The sequence below is a fragment of the Ruditapes philippinarum genome, unplaced genomic scaffold, assembly GCF_026571515.1.
Source record: "Ruditapes philippinarum isolate M1 unplaced genomic scaffold, ASM2657151v2 ctg770_1_1_1_1, whole genome shotgun sequence".
Lineage (NCBI taxonomy): Eukaryota > Metazoa > Mollusca > Bivalvia > Venerida > Veneridae > Ruditapes > Ruditapes philippinarum.
Window position 1 is genome coordinate 719,133 of NW_026859620.1, and position 23,276 is coordinate 742,408.

General features: G+C 31.6%; 1 protein-coding gene across 1 annotated transcript in view; it reads left to right on the forward strand.

Moving 5' to 3' along the window:
• Positions 1–23,276, forward strand: part of LOC132757273 (uncharacterized) — a 167,263-nt gene that overhangs the window by 100,525 nt on the left and 43,462 nt on the right. Inside the window, exons 126-160 of the mRNA XM_060748524.1 lie at positions 196–405; positions 651–693; positions 1,460–1,623; positions 2,097–2,237; positions 2,795–3,013; positions 3,462–3,504; positions 3,872–4,035; positions 4,609–4,782; positions 5,226–5,478; positions 5,853–6,013; positions 6,589–6,741; positions 6,969–7,163; positions 7,453–7,495; positions 7,736–7,899; positions 8,688–8,849; positions 9,483–9,701; positions 9,929–9,971; positions 10,240–10,397; positions 10,876–11,025; positions 11,495–11,695; positions 12,175–12,217; positions 12,786–12,958; positions 13,969–14,034; positions 14,728–14,928; positions 15,093–15,306; positions 15,484–15,583; positions 15,925–16,081; positions 17,050–17,276; positions 17,526–17,688; positions 18,249–18,477; positions 18,730–18,949; positions 19,199–19,402; positions 20,651–20,957; positions 21,152–21,363; positions 22,883–23,066. Of these exons, the coding sequence (XP_060604507.1) occupies positions 196–405; positions 651–693; positions 1,460–1,623; positions 2,097–2,237; positions 2,795–3,013; positions 3,462–3,504; positions 3,872–4,035; positions 4,609–4,782; positions 5,226–5,478; positions 5,853–6,013; positions 6,589–6,741; positions 6,969–7,163; positions 7,453–7,495; positions 7,736–7,899; positions 8,688–8,849; positions 9,483–9,701; positions 9,929–9,971; positions 10,240–10,397; positions 10,876–11,025; positions 11,495–11,695; positions 12,175–12,217; positions 12,786–12,958; positions 13,969–14,034; positions 14,728–14,928; positions 15,093–15,306; positions 15,484–15,583; positions 15,925–16,081; positions 17,050–17,276; positions 17,526–17,688; positions 18,249–18,477; positions 18,730–18,949; positions 19,199–19,402; positions 20,651–20,957; positions 21,152–21,363; positions 22,883–23,066 (5,760 nt within the window). The remainder of the gene's footprint in view (positions 1–195; positions 406–650; positions 694–1,459; positions 1,624–2,096; positions 2,238–2,794; positions 3,014–3,461; positions 3,505–3,871; positions 4,036–4,608; positions 4,783–5,225; positions 5,479–5,852; positions 6,014–6,588; positions 6,742–6,968; positions 7,164–7,452; positions 7,496–7,735; positions 7,900–8,687; positions 8,850–9,482; positions 9,702–9,928; positions 9,972–10,239; positions 10,398–10,875; positions 11,026–11,494; positions 11,696–12,174; positions 12,218–12,785; positions 12,959–13,968; positions 14,035–14,727; positions 14,929–15,092; positions 15,307–15,483; positions 15,584–15,924; positions 16,082–17,049; positions 17,277–17,525; positions 17,689–18,248; positions 18,478–18,729; positions 18,950–19,198; positions 19,403–20,650; positions 20,958–21,151; positions 21,364–22,882; positions 23,067–23,276) is intronic.

A 23,276-nucleotide genomic window follows, 5' to 3' on the forward strand; every position in this document is an offset into this window, starting at 1 on the left:
GTTAAAGTTGAAACTGTTTTTTGATTTCTTAGACAAATCTGCATTCAGAAATATATTGCCACGTCCTAGCGTTTCTCTTTTTCAATGAATATATCTTCATGCTCTTAAAAGTTGCTATGGTAATAAATAATATGCTATTTTTATGTTTTATTTATAATGTCAAAAGATGAATGAAAATGTCTTTCTTTGGGATAGTGTGCCCTTTGAATGTGAAGTTACCCGCACTTCCAAACAGCACAGAGTGCTCGATTGACTCATCTTGTTTGAACATAATATGTTGCGTTTTTGTGAGTGAGCTAAATCGAAAGTTTAGCTTCTCTCTACAAGTGGACGACTGTAACTACCAGATATCAGCTAGCATTGAAAACCTGGTGATGGAGAGGAAATTGTCTGCCTTCGAATTTGGTAATTTCATATTGTTTGATTAACATAATTCGCAGGGTTTTATGATATTTAAGATTAAATGTTAAAACGATTATGTTTTGATTTCATTGGAATTGTGCGTACAGAGTCTTTGATATACTATGACTCGGCATAAAAATAATACATTACATTTATTCTTTATTTTTTTGTTATCAAAAATAATTTATAATGCATAGCAACAGTCTCTCGAATATATTTGTTTCATAAATTCTTGTTTCGGTTTGTAGGTAAAAAGATTGTGTTTGACATGGATGGATTTATGGCGATACAGTAAATATTTTGTATTCAGTACTTTTATTTCTATTAAACAGTGTAGAGAGGAGTCATAAATATAGATTGATGTTTTTATCCATAACTTTAACGATGTTTTAGATAGATAAACTCATTAAAGATTCTCGACTTTGAACATTCACATGTCCTCTCTCCATTCTTCTTATTTTTGCCCGTTGCTTAAATTCTATCAAGTAGTTTCCCTACATAATACCCACCCGTCGTATAAGAATAATCACATGATTTACTAGTATGTTCACAGCTGCTGTAAATTGATGTTTATTATTTTTCATTCTTCCTGAGAGAAAGCAAATGTGCAGTACTATAAAGACAAATGTCATGAAAGAGGTTGTTATATAACCGAGGTGGTCGGGTTATATTAGCACTCAACCGTTTATAATATCGGTTATACAAGTTGCTGACGGGATATACGCAAAAGTTATTTGAGAATATAGTATCATAGCGGTGTTCTTTCAGATATTTTTTTTAAAAAGTAACTTTATTTAAATCGAGAAATATGTTATAATGAATAAAACGCAATGAAAATTTATATAAACACTACTATGTAAAAACATTGTTATTAGTGCACGCTTCGGTTTTTCACTGTTTAAACAACATCGTATACGAAGAGATTAAGCCAATTAGAAATCGAGAAATTTATTTGCGTTATTATGATGGACCATATAATATTCTAAACATCTTTAAGACAGTTATTAAAATATCAAAACGTAAAGATTTGTCAATTCATTCAATATCACTGTTACAGGTTCATGGTTGTTAATCTAGAGTACAAGAACAAATATATGTTAGATTTAGCTGTAGATATACATTTGGAAGCACACAAACCAGCTGCCATGTCTGTGAACGTTCTTGACGATGTGATAGTGTCACGGTTGCCGTGTCAGGTCAATGCTGGGTTTATAGCCAAAGGTATTGTATCATTAAATTTCAAACAATTCATCTACCATATACTATTAACAATTCAATATTACTTTTTGTCATACAAAGACCTCAGTATGGTTGGTCACGAACAGTATACTTAGCTTTTCAAAAGAAAACGTCGGCACAGAAACTGTTTAAGTTTGCTACCTGATACTATCTTTTAATAGATCTGAAACTTCTTATGTTCTAAGAACGTACCTAAGATAGATTAACCACGTCAGCGCCCATGCAGATGGTATAATAACAGACTGATGGTAACGAAGTTAGCCTAACCCATATAACTGCCGTTTAAGTTGTGGCTTACATTTGCAATAATCTTTTTGCAACGGGCTTATGTTTTCAAAATCTAACTGTTCTCACAAATACTTTAAAGACAATATATCTCCAATGTACATAATGTACATGTAACATCACAATAAGTTATGTCACCGTAATTACATATATACACATTTTTTAATTAGACTTCTCGCTAGACAAATGGATGGAAGCTGGCAATGTCAGTGTTATTGACGAATACCAGGCTGTTCAACTGCTGGAAGACATTGCGATTGCACCATTTATGTTCTCCAACGAATGCAAAATGCACAGTGACTCAAAAATAGGTAAATGTAGGCTAACTTAATTTGTTTATATTTGTTAAAGAGGTTACCTTTTTCCTTAAAAAGGTGTTGATATTGTATCACTTATGCTAACACGACCCGCATTTTTCCCTATTAGATTAGCGTTGTCGTTCGGATGCGCATCATTATATCACTCGGGCTACGCCCTCGTGATATAATTCCTCGTATCCGAACTCCAAACAGTGATGTTATTGAGCGATAAAATCACTGTTTGGGATATATTATTTCTTAAACATAATACATACTTCTATTTGTCAAATAATGGTATTAAAATAAGATTTTTAGCTTATTGACAAAAATACCAACAGTAGGACAAAATTTCGGATAATGACATCAAATAATCTACTATTTTCTATTTATGATAATACGAATATTCTAAAATCAATACTCGTTACCTTTCCTTCTATTTCATTTCTTCTTTAAACTGTTTAATCAAATTCGCAATGATTAAGATAATATATGTATACTTAACAAATTGTTTGCTGTGATAGTTTTCAGTTTGCAAAATCTGAACTGATGTTGAAATACTTGACTTACAGATATCGCCCTTTGCCCTATGAATGTCAATGATTTACACGTGTACGGTCCAGCAACATGCTCACTCTCAGAACTTTGTTCCGGTATTATATGCTGTTTAAGATCTCCTGAAATACCGATGAATTTTCAAATCGAGGTTCAAATAGATGCTTGTAGGGAAGAAATAACCGTAGGATTGGAAAAATTGAGACACTTAATTCCGTTCAGAAACTTTACTTGGGGTAAGAGTTATTTATAAATAAGTTTAAGCAAACATGTTAAATAAAGCTATTAATGTGATGCACCATGGTTACACGTATTCTTTTATTTTTTTACAACTGACAGTGTACATTGTCAACTTTACTGTCATTATTAATTTTGCATACTCAATGTCATTGGTGACAGAAAATGTATGATAAACTTTCTGGGCATGGATACGTTTTGATATACAAATTTTGTATATACAAATTTGTCTAATGACGGTAACATGGTAAAGACCGTGACGTAAGTGTTATTGCGTCATGCATCTTATTGTATGTATTAATGTGTTATTTAATGTCATAGTTATTACATGTAGTTGAAAGTACATATACTTAAACTGTGCCTGTTTTAGACCAATCCACTTAAATATGAAACCATTTTTGATATACAAATACATTACATAACGCATTGACTTATTTCCTATTCTAGGTGAAATGCAAACCTTTAGTTTATATGGGGTACTTAAGATTGAGTAAGTAGTTCTAGTGTTTTATTTTTATCTGATATCTTTATTATAACATAAAATAGAATAGCAGAAAAAATATACATTTAAGTCAAATAAGAAGACATAATTTATCTATACGTAAATAAATCTTGGAGCATCGAGGAGACTAAATAATTCGAAGTCAGCAACCATCAATACATAATTATAATAAAGGCCTCCAAACACGAAATCATTTTTTATGGACAAAAAAGCAATAGATTTCCCAAAGTTTAAACCAGCCAGGATTGATGGCCATTGATTAAATAATTTATTATATTGTATGATAATGTATTAGGGTGAGCTTTTTAAGCAGAGTTGACTGATAAATCATTATTAATACAATTAAAACTTTCAGGTTGGAAATATCGGAGCCAGTTAAATCACAGGTATACAGTGTAAATTTAAATGCATGCATATGCCTTGGCGAAAAAGAAACATGCAAAACAGAAGTTCAAATTCTTAGAGAGAAATATTTAACTGCCTTGCCGTGTGATTGGTCAGCAGGATTTTTGGACGAAAGTAATAATTCTGATATTTTCATTTACATTATGATGTTAATGATTTGTGTAAATTATTTTAAAAAGTCAAAGAAGCTATTATATCAAGCAAATGTTTTCGCTCTCTGCATACATACAAAAGTTTTATATTGAGAACGTTTAGATGACAAGATAACCATTCTTGCTCACGCCATATCAACGCTTATCTAATTCGTATGAGACACGGAAAGTGGCGAAATAAGTTGCTTTTAACAAGTCATTAATGCATCTTTAGATGGAAATAAGAACAGAATAATAAATGATCAGCATAGTTATATTAACATAGTTATATCAATATTCAATAAGAATGGAGCAATGATTTAAATCTATTATACATATCATCATTATTATTATTATCAGTATTATTATCATTATAATGAAAAATTAAAATAGTGTGTACAGAGAAAACTGCATATAAAAGGGCATGATTTTAAATCACTGAAGGAGGAGAAAGTATTTCAAAGTCAGCTACCTTTGCCAGCCCAAATATTTTATTTACCTGTAAATAATACAAAATGCCAGGTTTTTAAATCAATGTTATAACGCTTTGTTAAAGGTTTCAAATATGAGAGTTGGCGAAACAAATCTCATTATGACAGCACGCAGCTTCCAGAAACCGGTGTTGAATTTTACTTGTCAAAAATTGGTGTTGAACCTTACTTGAAGACTACACAATGTGACACAACGGCGCTTCCATATATACCAACATCTGCTGTCGGTTGGACATCAGGTATTGAACTTTTTTTTGCATCAAAGCTTAATGCTTTCACATTTTTAACCAATCGTTGTGCGAATAAAGATTGAAATTTACGAAAATTGAAACCTATTATATCGCAGTTCGAATAAGTTTTATAATTTTGCATAAATATTTTCACTTAAAGTGCAATATTGGTGAATAAGCGTGTGTTAGAATCCGACCTCTGACAGTGTGTAGTGTTTTTTCTTGTTGTATGTGTTATAATTAAGGATATAATTCACAAACGTGTTGATACTACAGTCGTTATTCTTAAACACTTGATGAAAATACAACTGGTTAGATAACAGGCATGCACGTTGGTCAGACGTACATGTATAGTCTGTTTCATATATATTACAATCTTAGATGTGGAAATTGTACTATTTGTACATTTGTATACTATTGACATTAAAAGAATATATTCCATTCTTTTATAGAGTGTTGGAGCAATGTTAGCTTTCAAACATTACCTGATCACACAAGATGTTTTATGGACGACACGTGCTCCGGATTTCAGTGTTGTTCTTATGTCGACATGATACAACGATCATTTGATATAACATTTAAACTGGATCCCTGCAGTCAAACATTAACAATCGGAATTGAACGCATTTTGAAGCATATCTCTTTGACAAAGTTTGAATTTGATGTACACAACAAGTTTTATGTAAATGGATTTATTAGACTGGAGTAAGTTACATTGATTTTTATGTTGCATTTCACAATAAATGATATTACTCATGAATAACATTAGAATACATGTACATGTGTACATTGTTTTTTTATTTAACTGTCTCATTTCGGAAAAAACTTTACCGGTATCTCATACCACGTCAAAGAATCATTCCTTTAACAAATGAGATCACCTTTTTCGCTTTTTGATAAAATAAACGCGGCATGTGCGAAGATAGTTACTAGGATAAGCAAAAGTTAACCGATTTTACTTTTCTGAAATATTTCCTCATTGAAAAAGTTCATTATAATGTTGCATAATAGTAAAGATACAGCTTTGAATAATCTAAGATCATAATATACAATTAGTTCATTGGGTTATTATTTTTTAGCTATTTAATCAAAGAACTTCCAGTTCAGCGGGTATATATTGCAAGCGTAAACCTAAGTATTTGTTTGGACCAAGAAAACTGTCGGACCGAAGTTGGAGTTCTCAGAAATAACATTCTTCCTCTGTCGATTTGTGACATGAACCCCGAATACACAAACAAAGGTACGAACAACAGTATATATTCTACTAGTAATTGAAAACATACATTTCGGATACAGATTAAAGTTAAGTTAAAAGGAATTGGTCCGTAATGAAGTGTATGTTATACCGTAAAGAATTTTGTTTCTAGGACGTAGTTTGACATATGACAACAGAACACGAAATGATAATAGTTTTATGGATGGTAATTTTTCTAGAACAAAATATTATTTTCATGATATAAATGTTCATAATAAATCGCTCTCATTAACTTGATTTTCATTGTTTTTAATCCATGTGATACATTTCTTTTGTTTTTATCAATATATTTAAAATCATTCAGTGGAAAATGTGCCTGTTGTAGACCAATCCACTTAAATATGATATAATGTATTGAAAAAATTATGCTTAGTCTTAATGTCTGAAAAAGAATTGAAATAAAGAATCGTTATGTTTTTACCAATTTTTATAAATAATCAAAAGCATGTAAGAAAACGTTTGAAAATTTAAATTAATACGGGTCAATTTTGTTGTTTCACAAAAAAAAGTTGATGTTTTATTTATGAAGACTGGTATTTATGTAATTAACTTAATTTCAGACTTTTCACTGACCCAGTGGAAGGAAGATAGGAGCATATCTATATTTGGCACTCTTGATCACGTGGAAGAGATAGAACTGATGACAGATTTGGGTGTCTACCCGTACATGATGGAAACGGGGTGTGCAGTGATAAACAGCAATATATCTCAAGGTATAACTAAATAAAAAATTGATAGAAAAACTTTCGGTAACACATAATTCACAATTTGCATGATCCGACATTTTGGGATAAATTACATCGTGTATCACTTATATTAAATTGCTTATATATCCATCACATAAATGAATTAAAATTTCTTATATACGCTCGTAATATCAAACGCCATTTTGAAATAACATTGAAATAGTTTTATTTATACTTTATTATTTATTATACAGAATGTGGTATAGTGCCTACTTTCCCGCCAGAATGCAGTTTATCTGAAACGTGTTCGAGAATATCGTGCTGCATACAGTCCGACATTTTACAGCGGCGAATTTTCTACGAGCTGGATTATGACAGATGCAATCATTTGATAAATATCACAATTGAGACATTCAGCAGGACATTGTCACTCTATGATTTTGAATACGGTATGAAATTGTTTTAATGTAATCAAGCGAAGTTTTAAAAAGAGAAAGTTATGTAATATTTTATTCGTGTTACCATTTTAGTTTGATCGGGATAATATTCTTCAAGAAAATTGCGTGCTTTTCCCCTAATATTTTTTCAAATTATAAACATTGAATTAAATGTAATAAGCGGTTGCTATATTGCCTTTTACTATATTTTTTAAGTTTTGAAAACATTTATACACATATTTTTATGTCAATTCAATATACACATATTTTTATGTCCATTGAATATGTTGTACATTTGCAGGAAAAGAAATAAAGATTTCATTGTATTCAGTATTGCAAATGGAGTAAGTAAGATGTTAGAATTATGTTTCATCCTTTTGCCTTTAATGTGTATATAGAATCTCAATAAACCCACAGCTTTCTGGAAAGATCTCGAAATTGACAATGCTCAAGTTAAATATTAAAACATAGCAATTGTAGGTGTATATAGATAAGAACAAATCAGGATATTTAGTATATGCAAAATCCTTTAAGCTTTTTACTTGCATACTTTAAAATCAATAATAATGCAATTTCTTCTGCAGATTTATGGTTGATTTCCTGATGATGAGTCAGTCACACGTCATTTCCATCAAAATTAGTCAATGCTTTGAATCCAATGAAATATGTTCAGAAGTTGTTGAGGTTCTCAAAGAACAGAAATTTTCATCCGAAGATTGCCCTATCAATAAAAATTATAAGAGTAACGGTAAGAAAACATACAGTTCTTTTTTCTCCTTGATAGGACATTATTAACTCAAAATATTTATGAAAGCGGGTTCTGTCAAAAAGATTCTATTTGAAAACCATATGAAAGGAATAAAAATTATTTTAAAAAATTTAAGTAGGTGGCCTAACTGTATGTAGGTAAGGTACACACCTCTTGAAGGGCAACACAAGACTTCCTAGTTGAGCTGATATTTTTAGCGTACATATTTATTGCTTTGAGTGTAGTTTCGGGAAGTTTAAAATGATTAATCCATAAGTCTACATACAATACGATAAGTAAGAAGGTTAATAGTACATTATGTATTTAGTATCATACATGACATCAAACTACGAAAGACTTAGGAAAAAAGGGATGGTGTTAATATTACATATGTATATAAATATAGCAGATAATCAATTGATATAGAACCAAACATTGTTATTCATCATATAATTCTTACCTTCCCCAAATCAACAATTTTCACAAACTTTATTTTCTGTAAAGAAATTAATTCGTGTGATGATACTTTTTAAAATTTATAAACCAGATTGTTATCACTTTCGTATTATTTGTTTTATAATTTTTGAAGTACAGGTTTAATGTAAATTTCATTTTTGTGGTCTCTTAAGTGCAAACTTCTAATGATTATTTATTTATTTCGAAGTCAATTTGAATTCATATTTATTCAGATACTATCTATTTATTAAAAGTAGACTTAAGATAACTTTATTATGAGCCCGAGTTTTCTATATAACACTAATAAGAATATGATTATTTTACACATTAAGAATTTTCTTTGACGGAATGGGAAACACATAGAAACATAAATGATACTAAACTACCGGCATATGCAAGAAAGGTTCTTCATCGTGACCTTGGAATAAGTCAGTTCTTGAAGGACAGTGAGTGCGCTGTGATGCCTTTCGATGATTCATATGGTTGGAATTCAGGTAATCAAAATGCATGTTTGATCTGCGGGCACATCATGAAAATATTGTCATTATAATATATATGAGTGACGATTTTATGCCCATTCCAAAAATGGGGCGGAGGCATACAACTAGTTTTACCCTTGGGCCTGTGTGCGTGCGAAAAAAGTTTATACTTCGTGTCCGGTCAATAAAGTCTGCATGCACTCATAATGGGATTGAGGTATAATACCCACACAAGTATGTAATGTGTCGCGTACATGTTCAATGTCTCTAGCTAAAGATAAAGATCACAGCAAGAGATAGATGTTAGCGTATATGTCATATAGTTTGAAGTGATGTTAGAGTTCATGTTCCGGCTTCTGCATGCATGAGAGTTTATCATAAAATTGTACACTTAATCTCCATAGAATAACAATACATGGCAAATTATATCTCTATTGCATGTATATTATATCAAATTCTCACACTTAATGTCAATAATTACCTCGTATAGGGTATCTATTATATCTCCATAAACCTCGTACTATTAAAGCGCATTTTTTTCCAATCCAAACATTCTTAAGTAGGATAAATATAATCAGATTTTTTGTCCCCTTTTCATTTGAGTAGCACAAATATCTCGGAAGAATAACTGTTTTGTAACACTTTCAGACTGTGCTGATAACGTAACTTTACTCAACATCACTGACACGGACACAAGAATATCATGCTACTTACACGCATCATGTTCCGATTTAAATTGTTGCTTCTTTGTCGATGAAATTCAACAGACATTTGAGTACCAGTTTCTGTTTGACCCTTGTGAACTTATACTTACTGTCGGGATAGAAAAGCTTCATCACGAAATATCACTGATTGATGCAGCGACAGGTAAATTCTTTGTTACTTGCAAATGAAAACACTATTACACAAATGCAAGTCCATACTTTTGTTCATTTTATATTTGGATCTATCACTTGTGCGTATCACTTGTTCTACTTTGGATTTAGCTTTTGCTCTGGGGTTTCCTATTTAAATTTTCTTTACCTTTGTTTGATATAATAAAATATGATAGTTATTTATTTTCATGTGCAATATTTTTATATATTTGATTTCAGGTCATTACCTAACAATGAGCCTGAATGGCTTCCTACGAATCGAGTGAGTTATCAATTTTCAAGCAAACCTAATTTCCATTTTTTGTTTTTTCTATAGTCTTTCACGCATACTCTTTTCTTTTGAAAATAGATAATAGGATAAGTGATTTTCAAATATATTCAAGGTAAAACTTGTAGTTGAAATTTGATGCGCTCAATTAGAAATGAAATTTATAATCAACTAAAAAGAGCAAAGAGATATTCAAAAACAAATGCATTGTTGTATTCCAGATTTAAATGGTTTACTTGTCATGTTTAACTTTATACTTTAGGTTTATGATTGATGGGAGCACCGAGAATGAGTACACAATAAACTTACGATTCAAAGTATGCATGGAAAGTGCATTTGAATGTAACCGTGACATTGAAATACTGCGTAACCACGTTGTGAAACGAAAATGTGAATTTAAACCAACATTTCAAATACCAGGTAATTCAACAATTAAAAGATTTTCATCAAGTTATAGTTACTTTACAGATTTCAAACAATTGCAAGCGTATATTTCATCTTTAACAAATCTTCTGCCTAGCTAGTCAAAAGAAGGTCTTTGGTAATTCTTTTTAAATGTTCTTTCTCCTCAGTATATATTAATGTTTGAAAGTACCTTTTGAATGTCGGTATATTTTAAAAGGCCAGATCAAAATAAATATATATTTTATGTAATTCTTCTAAAAAGCCACCCTTTCAAACTAAGCTTTCTTTTCCTATCTGTCGAGGCTGATAAAATAATTATTCTGATAATATACTTTTTATACGATGAGCATTTAATTGTTTTAATTTAACTCTGAAAAAATGCCATTAGACACTTGCTCTGAGCATGATTCAGCATGAAGTTAGAAGGTTTTAAATACTCTGTCTATTACGTCAATATCATCTTTCCACCGGTGACTTGAAATGATTTTTGCAGGTTTCACATTAGAGGGCTGGAAAACTAACAATTCATTGCTACCAGATGCTATATTGACAGACAAACAAAAGGATGAACTGATGCAACAAATGGGCTTGGATCATTTTCTTCTGAAAGAACCATGTAAAATAAATGCTTACGTGACAAAAGGTATTCTACTTTTATGTTTTAGCTATGTATTCAATTTTAAAGCTCTTTTTGCATTAGTGCACTGCTTATGTAACTGTTCTGTTATAGTGTTTTATTTTAACAGGCATCTAAATGATAGTCATTAATATTCTGTAACATTCAATGTAAAATATATTTTTCTGATGAAGCGGCCGAATATACTATTTTAGAGAATGTTTCCGTGTACCGTCGTTGGTTAAAGTAGTTAACGACAGATGCACTCGAAAGATATATGTTAAGAACATTGCATTCGTTATACAAAAAAATAAAAGAATATTGTGTTTGGTCTCAGTGATTTCATCAACATAATTTTCATAAATATTTTTTTATATTTTTCTGTACAATACTCGTAATCAATTTGAACAAATTAATGCAAATCTATATGGGTTTTTTTGTCAAACTGTTAATAATTATATTCATCGTACAATCAATATTTCATTCCACTTTTCAGATGGTGTTGAGATTATTCACAATGAGCCGAATGCTTCTTGTATAGCTACAAAAGATAAAAGGAGCTTCGATTGTTGTATTGAGTCAAAAGTCCTTGGAAGAAATCTGTGGATGAACTTTACTCTAGACCCATGCAATTACCGAATGGAGATGAACCTTGAAAATATTCAACAAAAATATGCTTTGCTTGTTTATGAATGGGGTAGGAAAAGAAAGGATCATCTTCTAACTGTTTCATCGTATAGAAAATATACATTAGTTCATGAAAATTCAAATAAAATATATATTGATCAAGAAGAAGGCGCAAACATTTGTCGATCTGTAATTCATTGAATATTTTTGTATCTCTATGATTTCTAAATTGAAAAACTAATGTATGAACGCGTATGGCGTTTGCGCATAATCATCTCTAACCCTACTTAATATCACGTTTGATTATTCTATTCGTGAACTTATACAGTCATGTATTATGTACGTTCAAAAAGGAGAAACACAACGTACTTGTGAAGGTTTTGAATTTGCTTTATTTTCTGTAAATTTCGCCATTTATGTCTTTCCACCTTTTAATAAATTGAATATTAATTGATTTCAATTATCTATTCCCATTTTATGCAAACAACATTCAGGTGATATGTCTTATATGATAAAATGTTACATTCATTTGAATATTTAATTTTGCAGGAACTTTACATACATTGTCAACTAAAGGCCTCTGGAGTACAGAGTAAGTAATTCATATGTTATTAAGTTCTATAGAAATTGCAATATTATTTTCATATGATTATGTTTATTTTCAGAAAAAGATAGATAAATAGCAAATGTTGATAATGTGTCATTTGATACGTTGTAAATGAATAACTTAATTTTATTTTATAAATGTTTGCCTGCTTTTAAAGCAATCGAGACTTCAGATATTAACAAAGAGTGTACATATTACAGGAATAATTATTGGTTTGTTTTATTATTGGTTGATTAATTTGAATTAGAGTTTGTATAAAAAATAAATTCAACTTAATATTAATCCTTGACCTGCTGAAAGCGAAATCGTTTAGCATTGGCCACAAGTATAGAGCAAGATCAATCTTCATATCCGTAAAGTCTCACTAGGCTTCTTTACTGTTGGAAGCTTCTTTTTCTGTTTTGATTTTCAAATCCTTTAAACTCTGAAGTAACAATTCGAAATTCAAAGCAGGGCAAACCATTTACGCGATATAGAAGGTAAGATGTTAACTAACTCTGAAATAACATGCGATAGAATATTCTAAATTACTTTAATTGCACTTTAATTACAGGTATATGGTTACAAACGTGCAGTCACAGCACGAGTTTGACCTAGATATATCACTTCAGCAATGTTATGAGACAACATGTAAAATCACACCGTTCATCGTTGCTAAAGATATCCGTATATCTTATCCCACGTGCGAAAACGTCACCAAAAATGATACACGTCAACCATATTACGGTATTAAGTTTCAAAATTTCCATATACATGTTCTATATACACAGAACGTTCATAATTAACCTGACAAATTTTATAATTCGATAGCTCGCCAAAATCTTAAGTTCACGGTGAGGTATATATACTAGTAGTGAATTTTCCATCGTTTTGCACCATCTTTGTTGGGTTTTTTTAATTTTAATTTTTTGGGGTTTTTTTTAAACTAATGGCAAGATTTACTTCAAAATTTTGAGACGTCATTGGCAGTCATAATACATATTCGCACAGAACAAATTACTGGATGATCACCCTTTTTTTCTCTAGCAATTTTTAGGTCAGGGTTGTTTTTTTTTCAAATAATTTTTTTAATTATATGTTGCCTTTTGAAGGACTTGCTCGGCTGAAAAAAGGAAAATATCTTCAAGCATCTTCTTTTCATGAACCTATGGATAAAAACTTTCTATCATGTTTGCTCAAATGAACTTGACATCCCGTTTTGGGAAAAATCTTGACTTCTTTTTCTCTTTATCAAATTGTACAAAATAAATTTGGTCAGATATGTTAGGAGAATCTAACGCTCAAAAGAGGAAAAAAAACGTTTAATTTTACTTTAGTGGGAATATAACTAAGGGATATACTGCCCTTTTTAGGGGATAGGCAGTGCTATAATAATAATAATAATAATAATCAAATAATTAAAGTGGCAACATAGTTAGGTATGCAAAGTCTTTCCTATGAGGCTCTGCAGCACATTTTAAGTTCATATGGCGACTTTCCAGCTTTACTAGTGAAGGAAGAACCTAGGTGTGAGGCCACGTAATTTTATCAAAGCAACGACTGGTAAACAATACGGCATAATGCATTAATACCAAAATTCCTAGAATGATTGCTGTCAGAAAAACAAATCTAAAGATTGATAATTTAGTCAAATAAATTAAAATGATAAAGTTCTAATTGTTTTACACTTTAAAGTCACTGTGATGAAATTTTGGAACAATCTACACACTTTTTAGAACTACAACTTTATCTTACAGGAATTACGTATGACTTTTGGAGGCAGCCTATCTGCACAACTGAAAACATAACCGCAACTGCAAGTGGTATGTATGACCAATCATTTATCACTTTTATAAATGAATATAAAGGTTAAATTCATCATAAGAGTAAAAAAGATCAACAAGTTTATATCGTAAATGGAGTATGTCATTTGGTGAAGAAGAAGTTTTAATGTGAGATGAGAGTAATGAAAGTATGAATTAATCGATCAGGTTACTAATGAGCCAGAGGCTATCCGTTATGCAGGTGTTATGACAGTATGCCCAATCTCGTTTTTATTTACGATTTAAAAGAATAATCATCGAGTTATTCTCTTTTAAACACTCATTATGTCCCAGAAATTCTTTTAGTTTTAGTATTCAAAATCTTTTTTTATTTTTGATGTACTTTCATAGTGACTGTCCAAAAAGATTCTGATTGGCTAATTACCTGATCCATGTTTTGTTCTGTAGCTATTTGGTATAAGTTAAGTTAGAGTGATTTAGAATTTTGAATGGAAGTGAAATAACTACTTGTTTATACTTTGTTGCATTTATGAAAAATAATTTCACATAAAGTGCTCTTTTCTTCATGTAAGAAGCATTAAACATGCTTTTAAACCATAATTTAAATGTTGTAATATTCATGTTCGCCCCTTTTTTAAAGAAGTAAAATTTTAACCGTATTGGGTATAATTTGCCTTTAATGTACCTTATATAGTTGGCAAATTAACGCTTTAAAGATTTTGTTTCTTCCAGCATGTGATACATTACCAGAAGAACTCCAGAACAGTTGTGCTTGGTTCCCAGATTGCTCAGGAATTCAGTGTTGTACGGAATTTCATTTCAGTGAGGGCAAACGAAATGTAATGCTAGAATTTAATCGTGACTGTGAAAATAGCAAGTTCCAATATGGACTCGAAAACAAAAAATGGAATAGACCAGTTTCAGAACTTAGCAGTAGGTGTTTACTATAACTAATACATTAATACCTTATTACTATTATTATAGATATAACAAGTTTACTTATTAAAATTGTTTTAAAATTTAAATGACACATGGGGTGTTGATTCAAGAGGGAAGTAAATTGTTTTAATCAATATGTATATATCATATTTGTACAGGACCTATACACGAGGATATTGCTGATGCGATCTTTATTGATATGAATGTAACTAATGCTGCATCAACAAGTTACGATGTATCAGTAACCGTGATAGTATGCACAGGCACTCAGAATTCGTATGATTGTCAACTTAATTTCCGAATGTCACAATCATTAAAATGTTCGTCTCGCAAGAGACGACGACGACGACAGGCTGTTCAAGATGTGGTTACGTGAGTATTACATTCATTAAAAGGATTTTCAAATATGTAAAGGTAATGAATTTGATGTAAAATAGACCTATATAAATAACATTATTTCTCAAAGTAATTTATCCGATAACATTAAGCTACAAAAATTATTTTCACCCAGAAGGAATATATGTGTTTCATATTTATTTCATCGGGCAGACTTGGTATGGACATGAAAGAAGCAGTGACAATTTTAATCAGCCAAGGAACATCGAAAGAAAATATACAGCAATTTATTAATGATGCTATCAAATACCAGGTATAAACAAAATCATCTGTTTAGCTGTATCTAATGTACATGTCCTATAGTCTGCAAATACATGTGCAGTTGTTGTGATGAGTTAATACTTTATTTCTTATATTTATATATGAGGAAAAAATTTAATTTCATTTCAGAATGATTTTAGATTGTTTAGTTTTGAACTAATTTTTGCTCTTGTTGTATATGAAAACAAAGCGGAAAAAGTTCGAAGTGAAAGGTTTTAAAATATATATTTATATATAATATTTTCTCTGTGCATTGTTATAATGTGTTTTTTATAATCATTTCAAAGGAGCAGAGAAATACGTGTTAATAATGCATAATTCATTTTCTTCAAGAGTGATCAAAAAGCACATGTATGGGAAGGGGAGCAATTGAGTGACTCAGATTCAAGCACAGGTTATGCAGCTACCGTAAAGGCATTAGGAGAGCACAACCCTCAATCAATGAAACACAGACAATCAGAAGGTTATGTGAAAGGGGATATTAAAGGCGGTAAGATAACCATTATCTGCTTACTATTATAAGTTCTCATCATAATTTAGGAACATATATAAATAGATATGTAAACAGAATATCACTTATATCAAGTCAACTTAGTTCTTAAAAATAGAAAATACGAGTAAAAATGTGAAGTTAAATTGTATGACTATATTTTCTGGATTAAAGTGTACTTTCAGATAGTTGCATGTAAAACATAACTACAGTATTTATGTTGTTTTTTCTTATTTATCAAATGCACAAGAGGAATTCAGTGTTATGCTCAAGACAGAGTCTGTAAACAAAATTACATAAAATACAAATGACGGAATTCTGTTTGTATTATGATCATTTTAGTAATACTTTACATCGGGTCGTAGATATTGGAATGGATATGTGGACAAATGACACATACATGAATCTGTTTAGTTCTTAAGCCTCCACTGAGGTTTTAAAGCCTAAAAACGTAACATTTGAATCTTACATAAATGAGTTTGGGCACTTTAAATAGAAATATATGCAAATATAGTTAAGATATATACTTTGAAATAAACTAAAAATCGTATTTTTATGCTTTTCTTAGCCCGATTTGACTGAAGTGTTTAAACGCTTTTCATTTTGGGTCATTTTTTTACAATTTGAATAATTATTCTGGTAAAACGAGGTGCGCGAATGATCTGAAAGTTTTCACAAAGATAAGTGGTCTAAACCTTCACCAAATGGTACATTTATCTGTAAAAAATATTTTCATTCCCATCATGTCAAAAAACCTCAGTGGAGTCCATTTAATATCAACGATCAGCTAAGGGAGCTATTATGTTTACCATCTTTATTTTACAGTTACATGCAATGTACAGCAGTCAGATACAACAGATTTAGAATAAATGTATCATACATGTATCATATTTGTGATTTAACAATATACTCTCAGATCACTTTTAACTTAATGAGTCAAATGTTTGTGTTTTTCCTCTAAAAAACAGCCGATAAAATCGTAGCTATGATCGATGAAGTAAATGACATTGTTACTCGGACTGATCAGCTGTTTGTTGTCGGAATGGGACTTTCAAAGAAAGGGACGGAATTACTCGGTGCAGAGCTTGCAAATATGACAATTGGTGATTTGGAAGCAATGCTGGAAACCAATAAAGTCGATCCTACTATGATTGGAAAACTTGTTCATGATTTTATAGATCTAGCCAAAGCATTGGTAAGATAAAAAATAAACACCTTTTAAATCATGTTTCACCGTAATTTTTTTTTATTTCTTTTAAGATGCATAGCATTATTTTATTTTTTTCGGATCGTCTGTTAAATTAGAGTGAAAAAGTTACTTTAAATGAAGATGTTTATGCAAAAACCAGAGTTTTTGTTCACTGTACATATTTTACTCATAAGAATAATTTGTTAGATAGTTTGTATGAATATATAATTAATTCGAAATGTTTTTTTCTTTAAGTATTCTGAAGTAATAGAAAAAATATTCTCCGGAGGCCTTGGCAGCCCATTCAAATCCTTCGACATCTCGTTGACTGGGCATTTTAAAATACCGAGGAAAAACATCATATTCTTTAAATACAATCCAGTATTTTACCTTGGTGGTTTCATAACAGTGAGATTTTGTAAGCATATTTTTACTTTTATATTTAATAACGTTCAAATCAAACTTAAACTCAGTATTGTTATAATATTAACCCATCGGATATGGAACATTAAAAAAACAGTTTTGTAGCAATATGCTACCAAGACTCCTAGATATGGGAGTTAATCTGCTTCAGCATTTTTTTTCTCAAAACTTTCCAGGAATACTATGATATAATTATACAATAGTGTAAGTGATGAGAATAATATCATAAGGAAATGTTAATTAATTGCCATACTATTCATATGATGTTAATTGCTATACTATCCATATTATGTTATTTGCTATACTATCCATATGATGTTAATTGCCAAACTATCCATATGATGTTAATTGACATACTATCCATATGATGTTAATTGCTATACTATCCATATGATGTTAATTGCTATACTATCCATATGATGTTTATTGCCATACTATCCATATGATTTTAATTGCTATACTATCCATATGATGTTAATTGCCATACTATCCATATGATGTTAATTGCCATACTATCCGTATGATGTTAATTGCCATACTATCCATATGATGAAGCATTTGGGGCTGGAGGTTATTATGGCCTAAATCTTGGATGGGAAGGAAAACTTATTGCTATGACAGCCGCAGCAACAGTCGTCCCTTATGGAGGCTTAACGTGTTGGGGAGAAGTTGAAGTTGGTATCGCAGCACTGTATGCTAAGCTTCGGCTGGAAGGAGATATCGTGGATCTAAGGTTTCCTACTCGTGCTGAAATTGGATTTTCAAAATTCCCATTGGATGTAACGTGAGTTATGATGATTAACATTCACTTTATCTAATCACTTTCGTTTAAGTTACCAAAAAATGTGTAGTCCTATTCATTAATGTCATGCTGGTATCTAGTCTAATGCGCAGAACCCATAGTCGGCAAATGTTATTGAACTTAAAAGGATTACATTTTAGATATTTATGATTGTAAACTCTAAAAATAAGCAAATGCAATAACTTCTCTCGTTAAAAATCATCTTTAATAAAAAATAATCAGAATGTTTTATAGATTGAAAATGGATATGGAATTAATTCCAATCAGCCTGCGTTTAAGTGTACTGGTAACGCTTGAAGTGGATCTGGCCCTTGTCTCATTTACAAAGGAGCTATTCAAGAAAAACATTTGGGAATATACGGCACCAAGTATAAGGAAAAACTTGATCGACGTTTCAACGAAAGAACAAGATGAATCGCCACCCCAGTTCTCACCTGTAGTAAACATAAAAGGCGTAAGTATATGTGATCTTTGTACAGAATAGAAGATTTTATTTGATTTTAAGTTGCACCGACACTGTCAAGGTAATGTTGCCACATTCTTAATTTACCTTTGAACGATATTAGGGAAATTGTTGATTTCAAATAAAGTAGTATACAAAAATCAATGTTTCTTATTGAACACTGGTTACCAAAGCAATTACTGATAATTTGTTTTACATAATTCTATGATATCATCTGTTTTATTATTTTCGTTCACCTAGAGTCGACGGAAAAGGTCAACATCTTCGTGTGATATAAGTCAAATTAGGAATAGAGATTATACCGAGCCAGCGTTTGAAATATCTGTAGCAGCAGCAGACGACAAAAGTAACGTTAAGTTTTTCCTTGACGTCGGAACATTCCCTGCCGGAAGTAACGTTGTAAACAACCGTCAGCTTGGTGGATCATCAACTGTCTTGGCAACAGTAAGGTTTCATTTTCTGTATAACTTATGATATAATGTTCATAATGAAATTAGAGCCTGCGTTAAATATACACATGTCATAGTTGAACGGCAATAAATGATATAAGAAAAACAATTTTATCCTTACGAGCAAATTGCATTATACATGTCTTTGAATGCAGTATCTTTCTTATACATAGCATTCAGTCTCTAGAATATTTATATAGTCTAGAACTATTTTTCATTGTATTAAAACCTAGGGCTCTTTGGTTTTAAATCCAACTTGATTTTTCTTTTTCTATTTTTGCGGACAAAATCTATCTGAGAACGGGTTGACTTCCTGTAAAGTTTACAGGAAAGATCTGAATATATGTAGAATTTCAATAAGTCACTTTACAATTACAGACTGTAATCGTGGAATCTCAATGGTCATTCTAAAATCAGTAAATTTATATAAAGGTTCTTTCTGAAACGTATACACGTCGTAACTATTCATTAATCTAAAGGTATTTCGGAAACATCCTTTACAAAAAAAATTAAATCTGTGAACTGTCCTGGCTTCCTCCCATTTAAATATTTTACAATATTTTGACTGCTTTAAAAATTCCATTGATTCTCTTATGAATATCTTATTCAAGATAAGAATTAAATGGGTTATAAATAACATTCTATAAGATTTTTTTCAATATAAAGAGACTACTAATTATCCGTTAACACGACTCAAAATCCCAGAAACTTGTGTATATAAAAATAGCGAAAGACACCAAATATACCTTGAATTTTTATGTTACCCATTGATGTGTTCAATTAATATTAATTTCATAAAATTTATTATATTCTTGCATTTTAATAAAGCCAGAACAAGTGTGTATATTTATATGTCAGTGTAAGGTACACTTACCAAAACATGACAGTTTAATGTAGAAACATATCTTGCAGTGGTTCCTACATCTAATATTAAAATGCTTTACTTCAATTTTCAATTAAGTATGATGCTTTGTTTGATGACTTTAACTTCATCTGAATTCTTATATAAACACATTACTTTAAATAAATGTTAAAATAATATTTTTATTTATTTTATCTGAAAAGGTACACGTGTACTTTTGTTTTACCTTGCTAATTGTGTAGGCTTGGTATCATTTCTATTCAGTGATTTATACGGAATTAATCAGTTCAACGAATGTGCCTTTTTTCATTACAGAATGTCCGTCCGAAGAATGTGATGGTGCATATACCTAATTGTATATAAATTCTATTCTCATTACAGGCGGTAGACGAATATCCGTCCGGAGAGCCATTGTATTACACGGTTTATGCTGAAAATAGTGCTGGCACTAGAGCAGGAGTAACATGCATGCTTACAACCTACGATACTACAGAACCAACCGCGAGAATTTCTCCAGCATTCCTGTCAACGAGCAATCCGAATGTCATTAAGGCATCGGTGTTAGTTCACGACGACTCCATCATCACTGAATCTTACATAGGTGTCGGATACGGAAAGGGGAGTTATGGGGATCAATTGGTTCCGTGGACACTGCAAAATATATACGAAAGGCCACATGTTCCTTCGGGTATGTGCCGAAAATGATATTCATAGAAAATACTTAATCATTCAGCATTTGCACTTTGTTCAGTATCTGAGTAGTCTCTGCAGAAGTAGTTGAATTTTCTGTATAAATATTGTTATTCTAAACTTGATGGAAAATTTATGTCTGGTAGTTAACATAAACTATGTATCAAAAAGTGATTTTGAAAATATTTATAGGTGTAGATCCTTTGAAACAGTTTTCCGACATAGAAGATGGAAAATTCATATCGTCTCCTATCTCAACAACAACTAAAGTATCGACAGCAACTGCCTGCGCACAATCTTGTCTAGCACTTGAACATTGCGTTAGTTTCAATTACGACTATGGCCCTAGTGGAACATGTGAATTGCTTCGGTCAGTCAGACAATTTGATGACACTCTTGCACAGGTAAATATATAGAGTTTATTTGCATATATAATGCACATTTGTTATCAAACACTCATCTAAAATGAGTATATTACTAAAGGCAAGAGCTGATATGAATGAATGGTAGTTATGTCTCCCAAAAGTTTTGGGAGACATATTGTTTATGCCTTCGCCGTCTTATTGTCCTTCCGGGCGAACATCCAATGGTCTACCAGCTTCATTCCGTCCATAATTTTAGTTGAAAAAAGGAGGAAAACCCATAAACCGACTGGTTAAGGTGTTAATTTTTACTGATTTATGGGGAAAAGTGCCGCATAAGTTCAAAGAAAAAACACATAAACCCCAACTGTTGCCAGGTCCGTCCGTCCGCATTAAGCTTGTCCGGCCGTCACAGGTTAAACAACTGGTTGGATTTCAACTAAACTTTAGAGAAGTGATCGTACCATCCCTATTAGTGCACATCACCGGCACGTTTCGCTTCAATGCACAAAATGGCCGCCCGAGCTAAAAAAAGAATTCTTGTCCGGCCTTCACATGTCAACGACTGGTGGGATTTCAACCAAACTTTATATGAGTGATCAGTACCATCCATAGTTGTGCACATCGCCTGCACGTTTCGCTTTGCTGCACCAAATGGCCGCCATAGCTAAAATAGAAAAAATATTGTCTGTCCCACAAAGGTCAAAATACAGGGAGGATTTCATCTAAACTTTACAGGAGTAATCAGTACCATCCCTAGTTGTGCATATCGCCGTACGTTCCACTTCGCCGCACAAAAGTGCCACCAGAGCTTTAAATAGAAAAATCTTTTCCGGCTTACACTAGTCAAGCTGCTTGTGGCATTTAAATGAAAACTGCACAGAAGTGATCAGTACTATCCCTAGTTGTGCATATCAAGGCATGTTCCCCTTTGCTGCAAAAAATGGCTGCCAGAGCTTTAAATATAAAAAGTCTTATCCAACTTTCACAGGTCAAACTACTGGACGGATTTAAATGAAACTTCACATGAGTGATAATTACCATCCCTAGTTATGCATATTGCCCGCATGTTATGCTTCGCTGCACAAAATGGCTGCCAGATGTTAAAATAGAAAAATCCTGTCAGACTATCTCAGGTCAACCTACTGGCAGGGTTTTCACCAAACTTCAAAGGAGTTCAGTTCCATCCCTAGTGCATATTACGGCATGTTCTGTTTTGCTGCACAAAATGGCCGTTAGAGCTATGAATAGAAAAATCTTGTCCAGCTTTCACAGGTCAAGCTACTGGTGGGATTTCAATGGAATTTCACATAAGTTATCATTACCATCCCTTGATTTGCATATCGCCAGTACGTTGCCCATACATAATTTTGGGAGAAATAGGGTTTTTGTGACAAAAAACCCTTCTAGTTCAAAATAATGATAACATAATATCATTGGCATCAAAACTAAAATTTTGATAAATGATTAATAAATGTACTAGATTAAGTAATATTTTTGTTAACTTTATTACAAAGAGGATTCTAAAGTGTTTTCATTGGTCTCTTTAATTTTGTTTCAGTCCGGCCTCTTCTCGCATTTTGAACGCCTGTCAAGTGGTCACACCGTCGAGGTCAACATTGTTAACCTTGACCTGCGACACAACCGTCTTCATTATGTTAACATTGACATCAAGAATGTTCTAGGCTACAGGTCAATTATTCCAAGTGCTGGAATATTGACGGACTTTACATGCCCAGAACCTGGTATGATCTATTTCTAAAATACAATTTACTTTAACAATCCTCGGATGTAGATTTTTTATCTGAATATGGATTGAAAGCGTAAATGTAAAATCTAAAAAATGTAAAATAGTAAGATAAATGGTGTTTTTATTTCGTTTACATGTCTATTGTATTTTAAATTTCAATATTTTATACTAGTCAGGTAAGCAACTATTAAATGTTCCAAATATG